Source organism: Emys orbicularis, chromosome 6 (genome assembly GCF_028017835.1).
Source record: "Emys orbicularis isolate rEmyOrb1 chromosome 6, rEmyOrb1.hap1, whole genome shotgun sequence".
Taxonomy (NCBI): domain Eukaryota; kingdom Metazoa; phylum Chordata; order Testudines; family Emydidae; genus Emys; species Emys orbicularis.
The window spans coordinates 100,033,019-100,048,278 of NC_088688.1; the positions used below are offsets into that span (position 1 = coordinate 100,033,019).

At 42.6% G+C, this 15,260-nt stretch overlaps 1 protein-coding gene across 1 annotated transcript in view; it reads left to right on the forward strand.

Moving 5' to 3' along the window:
- Positions 1-15,260, forward strand: part of VPS13A (vacuolar protein sorting 13 homolog A) — a 286,528-nt gene that overhangs the window by 85,915 nt on the left and 185,353 nt on the right. The window contains exons 17-20 of the mRNA XM_065406641.1: positions 5,870-6,012; positions 8,535-8,736; positions 8,831-8,945; positions 14,240-14,376. Coding sequence (XP_065262713.1) covers positions 5,870-6,012; positions 8,535-8,736; positions 8,831-8,945; positions 14,240-14,376 — 597 coding nt within the window. The remainder of the gene's footprint in view (positions 1-5,869; positions 6,013-8,534; positions 8,737-8,830; positions 8,946-14,239; positions 14,377-15,260) is intronic.

Sequence of the window (15,260 nt, forward strand, 5' to 3'; positions counted from 1 at the left end):
GTGTTTTCTAACCCCATGGTGGTGCGGTTCCTCAAGGGACTGGAGAGAGTGTTCCCCTACTTGCGCCTGCCGGTCCCTCCCTGGATCCTGAATTTGGTCCTTTCCAAGCTTATGGGGCCCCCGTTCGAGCCCCTGGCCTCTTGCTCTCTCCTGGAAAGTGGCATTTCTGGTGGCCATTACATCGGCGAGGAGGGTGTCCGAGTTATGAGCCCTAACCTTGGAGCCTCCTTATACAGTTTTCTATAGGGACAATGTGCAACTCAGACCACACCCAAAATTCCTCCCTAAAATAATCTCGCAATTCCATATGGGCCAGGACATTTGTTTACCAGTGTTCTTTCCTAAACCACACACGGACCTGAGTCACCGTAGCCTGCACACTCTGGATGTCCGAAGGGCCCTGGCGTTCTATTTGGAGCGAACTAGACCTTTCCGCAAGTCGATGCAGTTGTTTGTCGTTATAGCTGATAGAATGAAAGGGCTTCTGGTCTCGGCGCAACGCATTTCATCATGGATTGCGGACTGCATCCGCGCTTGCTATGAGCTTGCCAAGATTCCAGCCCCAGCGATCACGGCTCATTCGACGAGGGCACAGGCGTCCTCAACAGCTTTCCTGGCGCACGTCCCAATCCAGGAGATCTGTAAAGCAGCCACCTTGTCATCGGTGCACACTTTCATAGCCCACTACGCAGTCAACCAGCAAGCCAGAGATGATGCGGTGGTTGGCAGGGTTATTCTTCAGTCAGTTGCTCCATGACTCCTACCATCCTCCTATGGTAAGCCTGTGAGTCACCTAATGTGGATGGACGTGAACAAGCACTTGAAGAAGAAAAAACAGTCACCTACCTTTCATAACTGTTGTTCTTCGAGATGTGTTATTCATGTCCATTACACTTCCCACCCTCCTTCCCCTCTGTCGGAGTCTCCGGCAAGAAGGAACTGAAGGGGGGTCGGGTCGGCAGGGGTATATATGCACCGGTGTGGAAGCGCCGCTCTGGCGGGCTCCCCTGCCGACCCAACGGGAGCCGCTAAAGGAAAAAGTTTCCAATGTCCATGCACGCGGTGCGTGCACACCTAATGTGTAATGGACGTGAACAACACATCTCGAAGAACAACAGTTACGAAAGGTAGGTAACCGTTTTTTCTCTGCTCTCTGCCCTGGCTTCCCATAGAATTTTCAATCCAGTCAGTTTCACTCCTTAGGTACAATGGACCTCTCAACAATAAGAGTAACATTCAGCTGTGTGGAAGACAGAACTTTCTCTGGAGGTGGCTTGAGGTTATGGAAGTAACAGGAACTAAAGACCATCCAAATCTCACCACTTTCCACTCCAAGTGCAAGGCACATTTCTTTGACCTTGTCTCTCTAAAATAAACACATAGCAATTGGTATATTTAACACCCCCCCACACCACCACCACCAAAAGTAGATACTCCACTGCACACACTTCTCCCCCTGGGGAGAGGATGAGAGAACAAATGTGACAGATATGCAAACAGGATGTTAGGAATCATTAAAAAGGGGATAGAGAATAAGACTGAGAACATATTATTGCCCTTATATAAATCCATGGTTCGCCCACATCTCGAATACTGTGTACAGATGTGGTCTCCTCACCTCAAAAAAGATATTCTAGCACTAGAAAAGGTTCAGAAAAGAGCAACTAAAATGATTAAGGGTTTAGAGAGGGTCCCATATGAGGAAAGATTAAAGAGGCTAGGACTCTTCAGTTTGGAAAAGAGAAGACTAAGGGGGGACATGATAGAGGTGTATAAAATCATGAGTGATGTTGAGAAAGTGGATAAGGAAAAGTTATTTACTTATTCCCATAATACAAGAACTAGGGGTCACCAAAAGAAATTAATAGGCAGCAGGTTTAAAACAAATAAAAGGAAGTTCTTCTTCACGCAGCGCACAGTCAACTTGTGGAACTCCTTACCTGAGGAGGTTGTGAAGGCTAGGACTATAACAATGTTTAAAAGGGGACTGGATAAATTCATGGTGGCTAAGTCCATAAATGGCTATTAGCCAGGATGGGTAAGAATGGTGTCCCTAGCCTCTGTTCGTCAGAGGATGGAGATGGATGGCAGGAGAGAGATCACTTGATCATTGCCTGTTAGGTTCACTCCCTCTGGGGCACCTGGCATTGGCCACTGTCGGTAGACAGATACTGGGCTAGATGGACCTTTGGTCTGACCCAGTACGGCCTTTCTTATGTTCTTATGTAATCACATAGCTTAATGTGCTACTGGAAGATGTTCATATACTATGGTGATGAGCCCTGTATAAAAACCTATATAAAATCGAACCTGGAGGTTTTCCTGACTTGATCTCAAGGACCCCAGTCATCTTCCTTTGCCCCAGGTTCAGATATCATGGAAGTATCTCATGCAGTCCTCTTCATCTGTCCATGTGGCCCTGCATACATCATTCCATGGAAGACCTGGTGGAGGCAGATACTAATACCCTTTCCAGCACCATGACAAGTGCTGTCCCTTGGCACAGATGCCTTTGCAGCCACCTATTTCTAACCCAGCACCTGTGCAACCTTTGGAGCTGTCAAGGGACTTCTCAGATCAGCAGGAAGATCTGCCTAAATCTGAGGATGGGATGAGTGTCCTTAAGAGGAATCGGGAAGAACGTACAGATGGCACTTCACTAGAAGATCAGATTGGTGCTTCATCTGTCCAACCTTCTGATGAACAGTAACTGTTTTTGAGGAACTATTGGGGAGAATGGCAAACTGCAGCTGCAAACAGGCTACACCACTGGAGACATCAAATCCCCTGTTGGATGTGTTACAAATGCAGACCAGGGATAAACTAGCTCTACTTACCAGCTCCAGCCTTCTTAACCTGGCCAAGGATGTCTAGCTCACTCTATTCTCATCCTCACCCTGTATCCAAGAGAGCCGAAGGATATCAATTTTTGCTGTGTTGTCCTTTGGCAAACTCCATGGTGGGATCTGCACCATAGGAAAGAGTTAGAGGCAGCAAGACAAGACCTCTCAACTCTTTCCCCTTCTGACATACAGGGACCTAAGGTTTTGCTTAAAGAGCCTATTTGTTTGGTTTACTAGACCTTTGAGTGGTCAACTCTCAAGCAATTATGTTCCACTGTAATTATGCCCTGTGGGAAGCGATGATGCCTTGCCCAAGTCAAAGAAGGAAGCAGCCTGGGCTGTACTCTGATCATCTGCATGTTAGACACTTCCTAAGAGCAGCATATGGTGCCTTGGACTCCAGTGCCAGAAGAGTGTCCAAAGGAGTGGCTCTAGAGAGGTACTCCTGGCTGAAATCCTGTGACTGTCCTATTGGAAGAAATGGATTCTCTTTTCAGGAAGGGAGCCATAGAGGAGGTTCCACAGGAAGCCAGAGATAAATGACTTTACTCCACTAGTTTCCTGATCCCAAGGAAGAGCAACTGTTTAGGACTCATCCTGGACCTTAGAAATGTCAACAGATGCACAAGAATGCTCAAGTTCAGGATGCTCACTGTAGGGGGCATTATCCGTTCCTTATCCCAGGGAGACCGGTATGTGCCTCTCAGTTAAAAAGCCACCACTTCTTTGTGGTTATTAAGCTCAGATCAGGTATCCGAGGTTCGATGTGGGGATGATGCACTACCACTTCAGAGTTTCTCTTTTTGGCTTGTTCACAGCTCGAAGAGTCTTCACTGTGATGCTTCCCGTGAGATCCAGGATTGTGTGGTACCTCACCACCACCCGCTCTTAGTGTGAAGCAGCCTTGTCTGTTCCTGCTGTGTATCAGTTTCCTGAATCCATCAGCCTGTGGTAACACAAGCACTACCTTCCAGGCCTCTAGTAATAGGCACGTGCCAACCACTGAGTCCCTGGAGCATTCACCTTGGTGGGGATGAAAATGTGAAGGCAGGCTTACTCAGCAGGTGGTCACATGATCAACACAAGTGTTCAGTGAAACCAGTGGTGACCAGTGCACTATGTCACAGATGGGTTCACTAGGTAATAAACCTCTTTGAACAAAACATCTAATGCCAAGTGTATTGAATGGGAGCACACACAGTCAAAAGCTGTCTGATGTGGTTCTGCTGGACTGGAGACAATTTCTTTACACCTTCCAGTCTTTCTTCCTGTTACCCAGAGTCATAAGGTAAATCATGGTGGACAGATCACATACTAATGGCCCCAATTTGTCATGTCAGCACTGGTATCTAGATCTCCTGTACCTGGCCAGGGATCCACCATATTTGCTGCCTTTCTCTGCAGACCTGCGTCAATAACAAGGGGAGGATTCTGCATCCCAACCCAAAGACACACTTCGCTTGGCATTGTGGAGGAGGAACCTGCTAATTAATGTGGACTGTTTATGCTCTGAGTTCAAGTTACTCTCTTGTAATCCAGGAAGAGCTTCATCATGAAATGCTATAGACAAAAAAAGGAAACAGTTTACTATCTGGGCCATTGGTAAAGGATTTGTTCCATCTCAAGCTGGGTCTCTGCAGTCCTAGAGTGCCTTGTACACCTGAAGTCTCAGGGCTTAGCTGTAGCCACGCTAATAGTCCATAGGGCAGCAGTTACCTGTTCATCACATTTATGTTATGGACATAGCTCAGTGGTTTGAGCATTGGCCTGCTAAACCCAGGGTTGTGTTTAGTTCAATCCTTGAGGGGGCCATTTAGGGAACTGGGGTGTGTTTTAAAAAAAAAAATTAAATTAAAAAAAAAAAACTGTCTGAGGATTTGTCCTGCTTTGAGCAGGGGTTGGACTAGATGATCTCCTGAGGTCCCTTCCAACCTTGATATTCTATGATTCTATGATCTTCTCTTACCTTACAGTCTCCAGATTCCTTAAGGACATGGTAAGTGTGTTTTCCCCCATTAGGGAGCCTCTACTTTTATGGGACCTAAAACTTGTCCTAACAAAGCTAATGGGTTCTCCTTATGAACTTCTGACGGAAGCCTGTCTCAAACATTTATTGATCAAAACTGCCTTCCTCATCGCAGCTGCTGTGTTTTGATGGCTTCTCCATCTTATATTGTAGTACACAAGACAAAGTCACATTGAAATCCCATCCCAGTTTCATGCTTAAGCTGGTCTCAGATTTCCCCCTAGTTCAGTGTATTTCCCTGCCTGTGTTCTTCTCCAGACCCCGTTTCCATACCCTAGATATCAAGTGGGCATTGTGTTCTTATCTGGAAAATACCAAGCCTTTAGAAAATCCAATAGGTTATTTGTAGCATGTGGTCAGAGATGCCAGAGAGAACCTGTGATCAAACAGACTTTCTCATGGATTAGGAATTGTATAGAACATTGTTACATCTTAATTAGGAAACTAGTAACCTATTGTTTAAAGATCCATTCCATGAGAACCACTGTAACATCATTGGCATGCCTTAGCAGGTTCCCCTGGTGGATGTAGCATCTTGCTCCAATGCCTGGTTTGGGAGAGCTCTGTTACAGTTTATATTTACCTAACAACTCCTAGTTCACTGTTCTCCTGGTGGAGCACTGTTTGGTAATCTTCTCAAGTGGAATGAACAGGGGCCCTCGAAGAAAGGGGTTACTTACCAGTAACTGTTCTTCAAGAGTTGTCCCGTACATTCATACTGTTTACCTACTGTCACCTCTACATTGCAGTTTTGTCTACTCTGCAGTTAGTGGGGAGAGAGCTTGGGTGGTTGGGGTGGCATGTGTGCATTCCTACAGAGTGAGGCGATGACATCACTGTCATGTGAGATCTCTTGTGAAACCCCCAAAGACATGACTTTTCAGGGTAGTACCACTACTCAATGCCAGGAGCGCAAGTGTGAATGCACCAAGGTGACTCTCAAACTACAACACTTAATGGTAAATAATCTCTTTATTGTACCTTTTCCTGTTTTACATAGTATGAAGCCATGAAGCTTTCTGTAAAGCTGTTAAGCATGTCCGTATCAATAAGGGAAAACAAGGAGAAACCTGAGCTGATCAAATTTGCAGTAATTGACTTGAGCACAATGTTAATGCAACGACCAGGTGCGCAAGCAATAAGGTAAGCCTTGTCCATCAAACTATTTTTATTCCTCATAAAATGGCTAAGCTATTAATAAAAATGGTGCTTAGCTTCCAATCTTCATTGTGCTAAAGTTCACAGACCCATTACAATAGCTAGTTTAACCTGTTTGCAGCTTGGGGGTAGAACCAGATTGGTCAGTTACTGGCAGTAAGGGAATTCCCCATCCCTAAAGCACCATGACAGCTTTATCTTCCTCTACAGCTGCTGGCTGGCTTAACTCATCCTCCCTGCTGCAGAACTTTGAGGAAAATGCTAATCTAGTTCAAATATCTCTCTGGTTCCCAGTTGTGTCCTAGAGGTAGCATTTTCTTTTTGAGGAGTTCCCCCAGCTTTGCTTCCTCCTTTGAGTTACTACTGCAGCAGCTGTTGCCTCTGCAGCCTTCAGGGAGAAGTGTAGGCTTCACCCCCTTATTAGGTGCATCTGGGGAGCTCAGCAGTTGGGGTGCCATCATTGTGAGAGATGTATATGAGTCCTGATACTGCTTCTTTAAGAGTGCCATGGCCAGATATGATGGGTCTGCCTGGGTTTCCTTGTTTTGTAACTTCAGAAGCATATAGGTGGTCCTTGGGCAGGTGGAGGGGGATTTGTGGGAGGTGAGGTTGTAGAGTTTCTCTTGGAGTTGTTTGGGGAAAGGATTTGATGATCTCCTTAAATTTCTGGGTGGTTTGTCATGTGAGAATCATCTTTGAGTTCTTTATTGTAGGTGGTGTCAGAGAGATCTCAGTTGACCTCATGTGATGTATTTCATCCAGTACACTAAATGCCCAATATCAGCTATGTGGGTGAAACCAGACAATCTTGATTGGCAGAAAAGATGCTGAAGAAGGAAAATAATTGGTTAGGAAAAATGTTCCATTTTGATTGCAAGTTGTTAGTGCTGCTAGGTTAAATTGCTGTTGCCAGTGTTGCTGCTCTTGGAGCGCCTATGTCAGCTGCACTAGCAGAGAGTGTAGCTTACCGATTCAGCAGACCTTGGTGTGATTCATAAGGAAAGACCACAGGCTCAGGTCGGTGGTGAAGGCACTCAGCCAGGTTTATTGTCGACAAGCATGGTACTAGCACCCTGGTTCATTGGTTACAGGTACACTAACACATGTGTGCCTGTGACAATGGTACCTGCTCAGTCAGCACACCAGGATGCTGTTCCTTCAGCGAGTACAAAGATGCCCCTCCTATGACTTCTCCTTTTATACATTGATAAAAACAAGTTAAGTATTATACTCCAGACATTGTTAGATACCACCCTTATTCTTGTACCTTCTAGTTAGAACAAAACATCCTTATCTATTATTCTGTCATCCCATCCTAATCTTCCGAGAGGTTGGTGTGTTCCTGTACCATCTCTTATGAGTGTGTTTATGTAATTACTTGAGAGATCTGTGTGTCTCTGTACTGTCCTCTTGGATCAGGGATATGCTTACTTGGTTAGCCAATACCTGGTGTGTTACTGTTCTGCCCAGGCCAGGCATACGCTGGTTCACAGCCATTGGTTCACACTGTTAGTTATGCCTATATTAAATACAGTAACTCCTCACTTAACGTACTAGTTATGTTCTTGAAAAATGCAACTTTAAGTGAAACAATGTTAAGCGTATCCAATTTCCTCATAGGAATTAATGTAAACGGGGGGGAGGGTTAGGTTCCAGGGAATTTTTTTTTGCCAGACAAAAGACATTATATACATATACAGTATAAGTTTTAAATAATTTAATATTGTACGCACCAGTGATGATTGCGAAGCTTGGTTGAGGCGGGGCGTAGCGGGGTGGTGATGTGGGGGCTTGCTTGCTCCTCAACTGGAATGCTGGGCGGGCAGAATGGGGGCAAGACCCTCGTGCTCCAACCCTGCTCCCCGGCAGGAGCGCCGGGCGGGCGGAACGGGGCAAGACATCGCACCCCGACCCTGCTCCCCAGCAGGAGACTCAGGCAGGCGGAACAGAACAAGCTCCTGCACCCCCACCCCACTTCCTGCCAGCGGGTGGAATGGGGCAAGCTCCCCAAGAGCACCAAGTGGAGGGAGCCAAACAACATTATAAGGGAACATTGCAGGACTTTAAAGGAGTATGTTCTCTAATAGGTCAGCGACCTAATAACGAAACAACGGTTAACTGGGACGACATTAAGTGACGAGTTACTGTAGAGAGAGAGAGTCCTGCTATGGACTAACTGTTCTTGTGGATCCTGCTAATGCACTGGTAATACACTTTCATATAGTCCTTTTTGACCTGGGAGTAGATTAAAGTGCATTGAGGAGATGTTAATTAGCACATCAGCAGGGTCCATGTAGACAGTCCATTGTGGGCTAGTGCCAGGTAGATTCACTCCACAGCTTGTCGCAAATCAAATGTAGACAATTCCTTAGACTTGTTTTGATGGAGGAGGAGATTTGTTCTTTTAACCTGGCACCTGCTACTTATCTTGTAGTCTATAAGTCATCTGCTGTTTATTTAAACATTCAATTTAAATGTAATTTCTCTACTGTTTTCACTTTATACAGATTTGAAACGAAAATAAGCACATTTGAAGTTACAGGCATGTCTCAAGAAAAATTCATACCCTGTCTGCTATCTTCTCGAACAGTCCATTCTGAAAACAATACATCACTCTTGAGCATAATGTTTGAGACCAATCCTTTAGATGAGAAAGCGGATCAGAAGCTTAGAATAGAATCACAACCGTTGGAAATAATATATGATGCAGTAAGTAAAAAATATGTTATGAAGCATTAGTCTTCTAAAAATATGATGTAAGCGTTCATTTTCTTTTATGTTTATTATATCTGTATTTTAACAGAGGACTGTGAATAGTTTAGTGGATTTCTTCAGGCCTCCAAAAGATGTACATTTAGAGCAACTGACCTCAGCAACTTTGATGAAGCTTGAAGAATTTCGTGAGAAGACATCGACAGGTGAATGTCAATAAACATTTTCAGTGATAGTTTTTGATAAATGTTGAAGATTTTTTTCTTTTGGCTGAATTTTTAAAATACTTTTGTTGTAAATGTATCATAACTGCTAATTAATGTATTAATTGCAAAGAAACAAAAATAGGAAATGTTTTCATATAGATACTCAGATACTGTGGTGATGGGGGCCATATAAATACTTAGATGGTTTAAAGTTTTCAACAAAGACACGCTAAAAGATGAAATTTAAATAAAGAGCAAAATGTCAGTACAATAAAAGGGTAAAACTATTTATCACTGGTTTCAGGAGGTTTTGAGGTATGCGTTTTTAAAGTTATATAACATTTTGGCATTCATTGAGTACAAGAAGTGCGCCCTGTTACCTAATATAATTAATACATACAAAGTTTTTGTTTGGAAACAGGGTTGCTGCATACCTGACACAAACCCACAAAACAAGGAAATGAAAAGTTAAGCCACTTAACAGTACATACCTTCTACTCCACACACACCGCGTGGGTTCCTTAGGATCAGGGTCCTACCAAAATCATGGTCCATTTTGGTCAATTTCATGGTCATAGAATTTTAAAAATAATAAATTTCATGATTTCAGATATTTAAATCTGAAATTTCAGTGTTGTAACTGTAGGGGTCTTGACCCAAAAGGGGGTAGTGCGGGCATTGCAAGGTTATTGTAGGGGGGTCGTGGTATTGCCACCCTTACTTCTGCACTGCCGCTGGTGGCAGCGTTGCCTTCAGAGCTGGGTGGCTGGAGAGTGGCATGTGCTGGCCAGGAGCCCAGCTCTGAAGGCAGTGCCACCTCCAACAGCAGCATAGAAGTAAGGATGGCATGGTATGGTATTGCTACCCTTACTTCTGTGCTGCTATCTTCAGAGCTGGGCCCTTGGCCAAAAGTCACCATTTTCCAGCTGCCCATGGCCACGCTTACTTCTGTGCTGCTGCTGACAGTGCTGCCTTCAGATCTGGGCGCCTGGCCAGCAGCCACCACTTTCCAGCCACCCAGCTCTGACGGCAGCGCAGAAGTGAGGGTGGCAATACCATGACCTCCCTACAATAACCTTGCAACACCCCCTCCCCCAACCTCCTTTTGGGTCGGGACACCCAGTTTGAGAAATGCTGGTCTCCCCTGTGAAATCTGTATAGTATAGGGTAATAGTACACAAAAGACCAGATTTCATAGTCCATGATGCATTTTTCACGGCCATGAATTTGGTAGGGCCCTACTTATGATTGCTACAACTCATCTACCATAGATCATGCACTGCACCTTAATTCAGCCCTCTTTTTACCCTTCTGAACACAGCTCTTTATCAGATTTTCCCAACACAGTAGTACTTGTGGATATTTGGTGTCACAGTTGATTGTTTTGGGACAGAGTAGTTAGTTAAAGGATTGTGTGCTGAAGAGTTGTTAAAGGGACTGATGAAAAGTTTGTATGACAGTGAGGCAGACTTCGTCCGTTTAAGATTGTCTTCTACAAATTGCAAAGTCTGAGGCACTTGCAGGGCCTGACGCTGTGATGATGTTAAATTCTGTAAGTATGACTTGCATAATACTCTTATCTTCCAAGACAGACTGGAGAAAAGACTGAGCATCAGTTCTGGGAGTAAGCAGATTGGGGCTTATGGGGTATTTGACATAAGATAGAATACTTCTGCTAGTTTCCATCTTGAGGTGGTGAACATTTGATAATCTAAAACATGGGTTCTCAAACTTTATTGTACCGCGACCCCCTTTTGACAAGATAAATTACTACAGAATAGTTAGTATTTTAAATTAAAAATGCATTACAAGGTTGTATCTACGAAAAGTAGCCACTAAATATTTTAATTCACAATACAGTCACAAGACAATCTTTATATCTAGTAGTAAAAAATAATAAAAAAAATTATATGCACCTAATGGGAGGGGTGAGCTTGTATTGATGAACACAAATCCTTAAAGCGGGGCTCTGTGTAGCTGAGGTAAAGATGGAGGTCATCTTCAACAGTGAGATGGACCCTGAATTTGTTTTTCAGTAAAGTCAGTGCTGAAAAGCCAGCTTCTCACAGATAGGTGGGTGAAAATGGCATGAGTGCTTTCAAAGCTGGAGATGACAGCTCTGGATATTCTTCTCACACAGAAATCCAGAAGTTAGCAAGAGGTCACTCAGAAAATCTCAGCATCACTGTCTCATCACAGGAAAGGTCCATTAATGTTTCTTTCACTATAAGTGACATAACAGCACTTGCAGTCGCTTCTACATTAAAGGGATTTCTAATCCACGCCTCTGTTTTCTGATGCTTTTCAGGGCAGTACTCACAAAACTGCAGTTTAAGGCTTTTCGGGTATCTGATGATAATGGGTGCAAGTCATGCTTTGGCGAGGCATTTTCATCCAAAAGTCACACAGTAAGAAAAAAGCTTCAAAACGGCCACGGTCCACGTGAGCATGCCATGGTCCACGTGAGCATACCACAAGGAAAGTTTTTTGATCCTACTTTCGATTTTCTCAGTGAGAGAAAAGACAAAAGCATCTCACACTTGAAGTGGGGTATTAACACATTTAGGTGTTCAAAAATGTCTGCCAGGTAAGCTAGCAGAGCAAGCCACTTGTATCTGCAAACCTTTCAGCCAGCGGGGAATCTTCATCTGAAAGAAAAATTCTCACTTCCTCACTGAGCTGAAACCTTTCCCCAAGACAGCCACTGAACTTCTGTATGGTAAAGTAACTGATGGTGTTCAGCTCCCATCTATCACACAAAACTCCAAACAGGTGTACACTTTTAATGAAGTTGACTGTGCAAACAGCTTCATCGAGAACTTGTTTTAGAACAGGTGGCATTTTTTGTAACTAGGGCTAGCCTGTGTATAATACAGTGAGTCCAACTGCTTGCGGTGCAACAGCCTGCACTCGGGTGCCTAGCCTGCTGTTTCTTCCAGTCATTGCATGAGCATCATCACTGCAAATTCCTACACAGTGCTGCCATTCCAAGCCTGAATCAGAGACAGAAGCATCCAAAAGTGCGGAGAGCTGTTCCCCAGTAGCTTGCTGTGGCAATGGCCTGCAGAACAGAAATTCTTCTTGGAGTTCTTTGTCATTCTCAGATGTTATGTATAGCAGCATCTGAGCAGTTGAATGGAAAAAAAAAAAAGAACTTTGCTAGATTTTGGCAATCGTTCAGTCACATCATTTGCCATACTGTGAATGTGCCTGGAAATAGTGTCATTAGAGATGGGAATCGAATCAAATTGAGTTGCCCCACCAAAGTCAAAAGCACTTTCTTGGCACATGGCAGAACAAACGTTTCTCCAATACTGTGCAGTTTCCCAGTTTTAGCTATCCAGTATGACACAGCAAAAGATACCTCAAGAGCTTTCTTATTTGCCGTAGCTGCCATTCTCAGTACGTTCTCAGTACTCTTTGAACAGAACTGTGCTGTGTCTGCAAATGCTGCAACATTTTAGTCGGTTTTAAGCTATCCTTTGCCAGAACTTCGCCACACACTGTGGCTTCTGAAAACAAGTCCGTGTGAATTCATATTCCAAATATTTTGGATCGTATTTGTGGTTTCTTGGCTTTTTACTGCTGTTTGGAACCTCATTGTCAGCCCATCTTTTGCTGCAAGTGGCAGTCGACTCCCCTTCAGTACTCCCCTTTCCTCCACTTTTCTTCAGAAAATGGTTCATTACTAAAATTATGTCTACAGTAACTTTTCAAATTGGTTTCAACACAACATGTGCTGAGTGGGCTGCCAGATAAACACACGTGCCTGAGTACAGGAAGTGCCTCAGTATAGGAAGTGCTGCACAGGGCCTACAGGGGGTGGAAAGCAGGGAAATTGCGGGTCTGCACGCCACAGGTGGGCCTGCCAAACTAAATTGCTCAGGCTTGGAAGCCCTTCCAAGTGGGGCTCAGGCTTGGGCTTCAGCCCCCTGCTGCCCACAGAGCTCCTGGCTCTAGCTTCAGCTCCACCATCGCCTGCGAAGCTCTGGGCTGGAGCTTCAGCCCCACCACCGCCCACAAAGATCTGGGCTGGGGTTAATCACTTGCATGGTGGCTCAGACAACTCTTTTAGGACTTCTTGTGTGCAAGTAATCCAGGCCTGCTGATTTTTAAAATGTTCATCCCTACTAGAAGCTGTTTAACGTCCTCAGTTACTATGGGATTGAAAAGGACTTTATCATCCTCATATCGTATGAATATATCATCCTGCTTCTTTACAAATACAGAAGATTTAAGTAAACACTTCTGCCTCTTTGGAATTATTAACAACATTTTTACCAACTTCATCTAGAAATGGACCTATGTCATTGTTAGGAATTCTTTTGTTCCTAGTATACTTAACAAAAGAAACAAAATGAAGAGAATCTCCTCCTTGTCCTTAGCTCTGTCAGCCATGGATTTTCCTTGTTATCTTTAGCTTCCATTATCAATTTTCTCCACTTAATGACTTCTGATGTATATTGGTGGCTGTCTGCTTCCCCCTTTTTTCATTTCTAGTTTACAGTCTTCACTACTCCTCTTAACTAGGTTGGTTAATGATCATAGATAGCTGAGGCTTAAAGTTCAAAAAATCAAAAGGCAGTGTGTGTATATTTTAAATCTTGTTGTTTTTAAACCAGTCTGATTTATTTCTTTATTTTTTGTCTCATGATTGCTGAATTCTTGGGGCTAGAGATAGTTGACTGACTGTAGGTAATGGAATCTTTTGTAAAAATGATTTGAGAAAATCATTTTATTCTGAACAATGACTCAGGAATTATTAGACTAAGATATCGTTATCGTAGATGGGAAATGGAGAAAATATATTGAAGATTTAAACTTTGATTAAAAGCAAATCTCATTGTTACATGAATATTTTTGTATTGTAACTTAATTCCAGTGTATTAAGCCTACAGTGTCACACAGTCCTCATGAAATTGGCTATTGTGATTTCTTAGAGAAAGTGTCTTATTTGTCATCATTTATGCTACATTCATTAGCACTGACAAGGTGATTGATTATTATTCATGGGTACTTTGAACACTGAAAAGAACTACACTAATAAGTACATTTATGAATGTGTAACCAATAAAGAGAATTGAGATCTATCAGAATAAATCAGGATACTGTACCTTTGGGATGGTTGACTAAGTTTGATGTGGTTGAACAGTTTCAGCTGTGTATTTTAGTAATCCTATTGTAATGAAATTTGTCCTCTGGTTCATACATTATCACCATAATTTATTTAAAATACGTTTAAAGACATGGTTTCATATTGGCTCCTTACCTGTCTCAATGTGATTATTTTCTAGGATTATTATATGTTATTGAAACACAGAAAGTTCTCAATCTAAAAATTAATTTAATGGCTTCATACGTCCTCGTTCCACAAAATGGATTTTATGAATCTACGTCAAATTTACTTCTTCTGGATCTTGGTAACCTACAGGTACAGTTTCCACTCATGAAATGATTTATTATTTGTGATAATTTGGCTTCTATTTATTGTAGTATGTTAAAAATGAACTTAAATTCTGTTGACTATAATGGGTTTATTTAAATGTTCCTATTCAATTTAAATAGTGGTGATTCATTTTAAACTGCTTTCTAGACAAGTCTGGATTTCTTCTCCTGTTCTGAACACTTCTCTAATCCACTTAGAGTGGATAGTGTACATGACAAAAATGAGGCCACTTCCTTTGCGAATCTTTGAATGCCGTAAAGTAATACATGAAAATTGTTCTTAACAGTTTTTAATCCTGGCATCCCTGATGCTATTTTGGAATACAAAGAAACAGAATCTCTCTTACTCTGACATACGTGGTTAACACAATATTTTAAATTTAATACTTTGTCCTTTTCCGCCCACCCCTTGCCAATGTGCTTTTTTTGTTCATTATCCCCTAAAATGATATGGATTGAATAGAATGATCATTTATGAGTATAGGACTTAATCAAAACTTCAAAATATTTATCCTCTATATTAAATTTAATAGATTATTTAAATTGTAAGGAAAAAGCAAGCAAAGGTAAATTAATAAATGTATATTAAATGCTATTAGTGTGCTTAACACCATACCAAACTAGGGTGACCAGATGCCCTGATTTTATAGGGACAATCCCGGTTTTTGAGTCTTTTTCTTATATAGGCTCCTATTACCCCCGTCCCGATTTTTCACATTTCACACTATACCAAACACAGAAAATATTATTCCTGCCCCTGGATGATTGCCTTCTTATTGAACTAACAAAATTTAAAATAGCAAGTTCCCCTTCTTTGTATGTTGGCAACTGATATATATCTATATCTATATATATAGGTGACACTGGCAG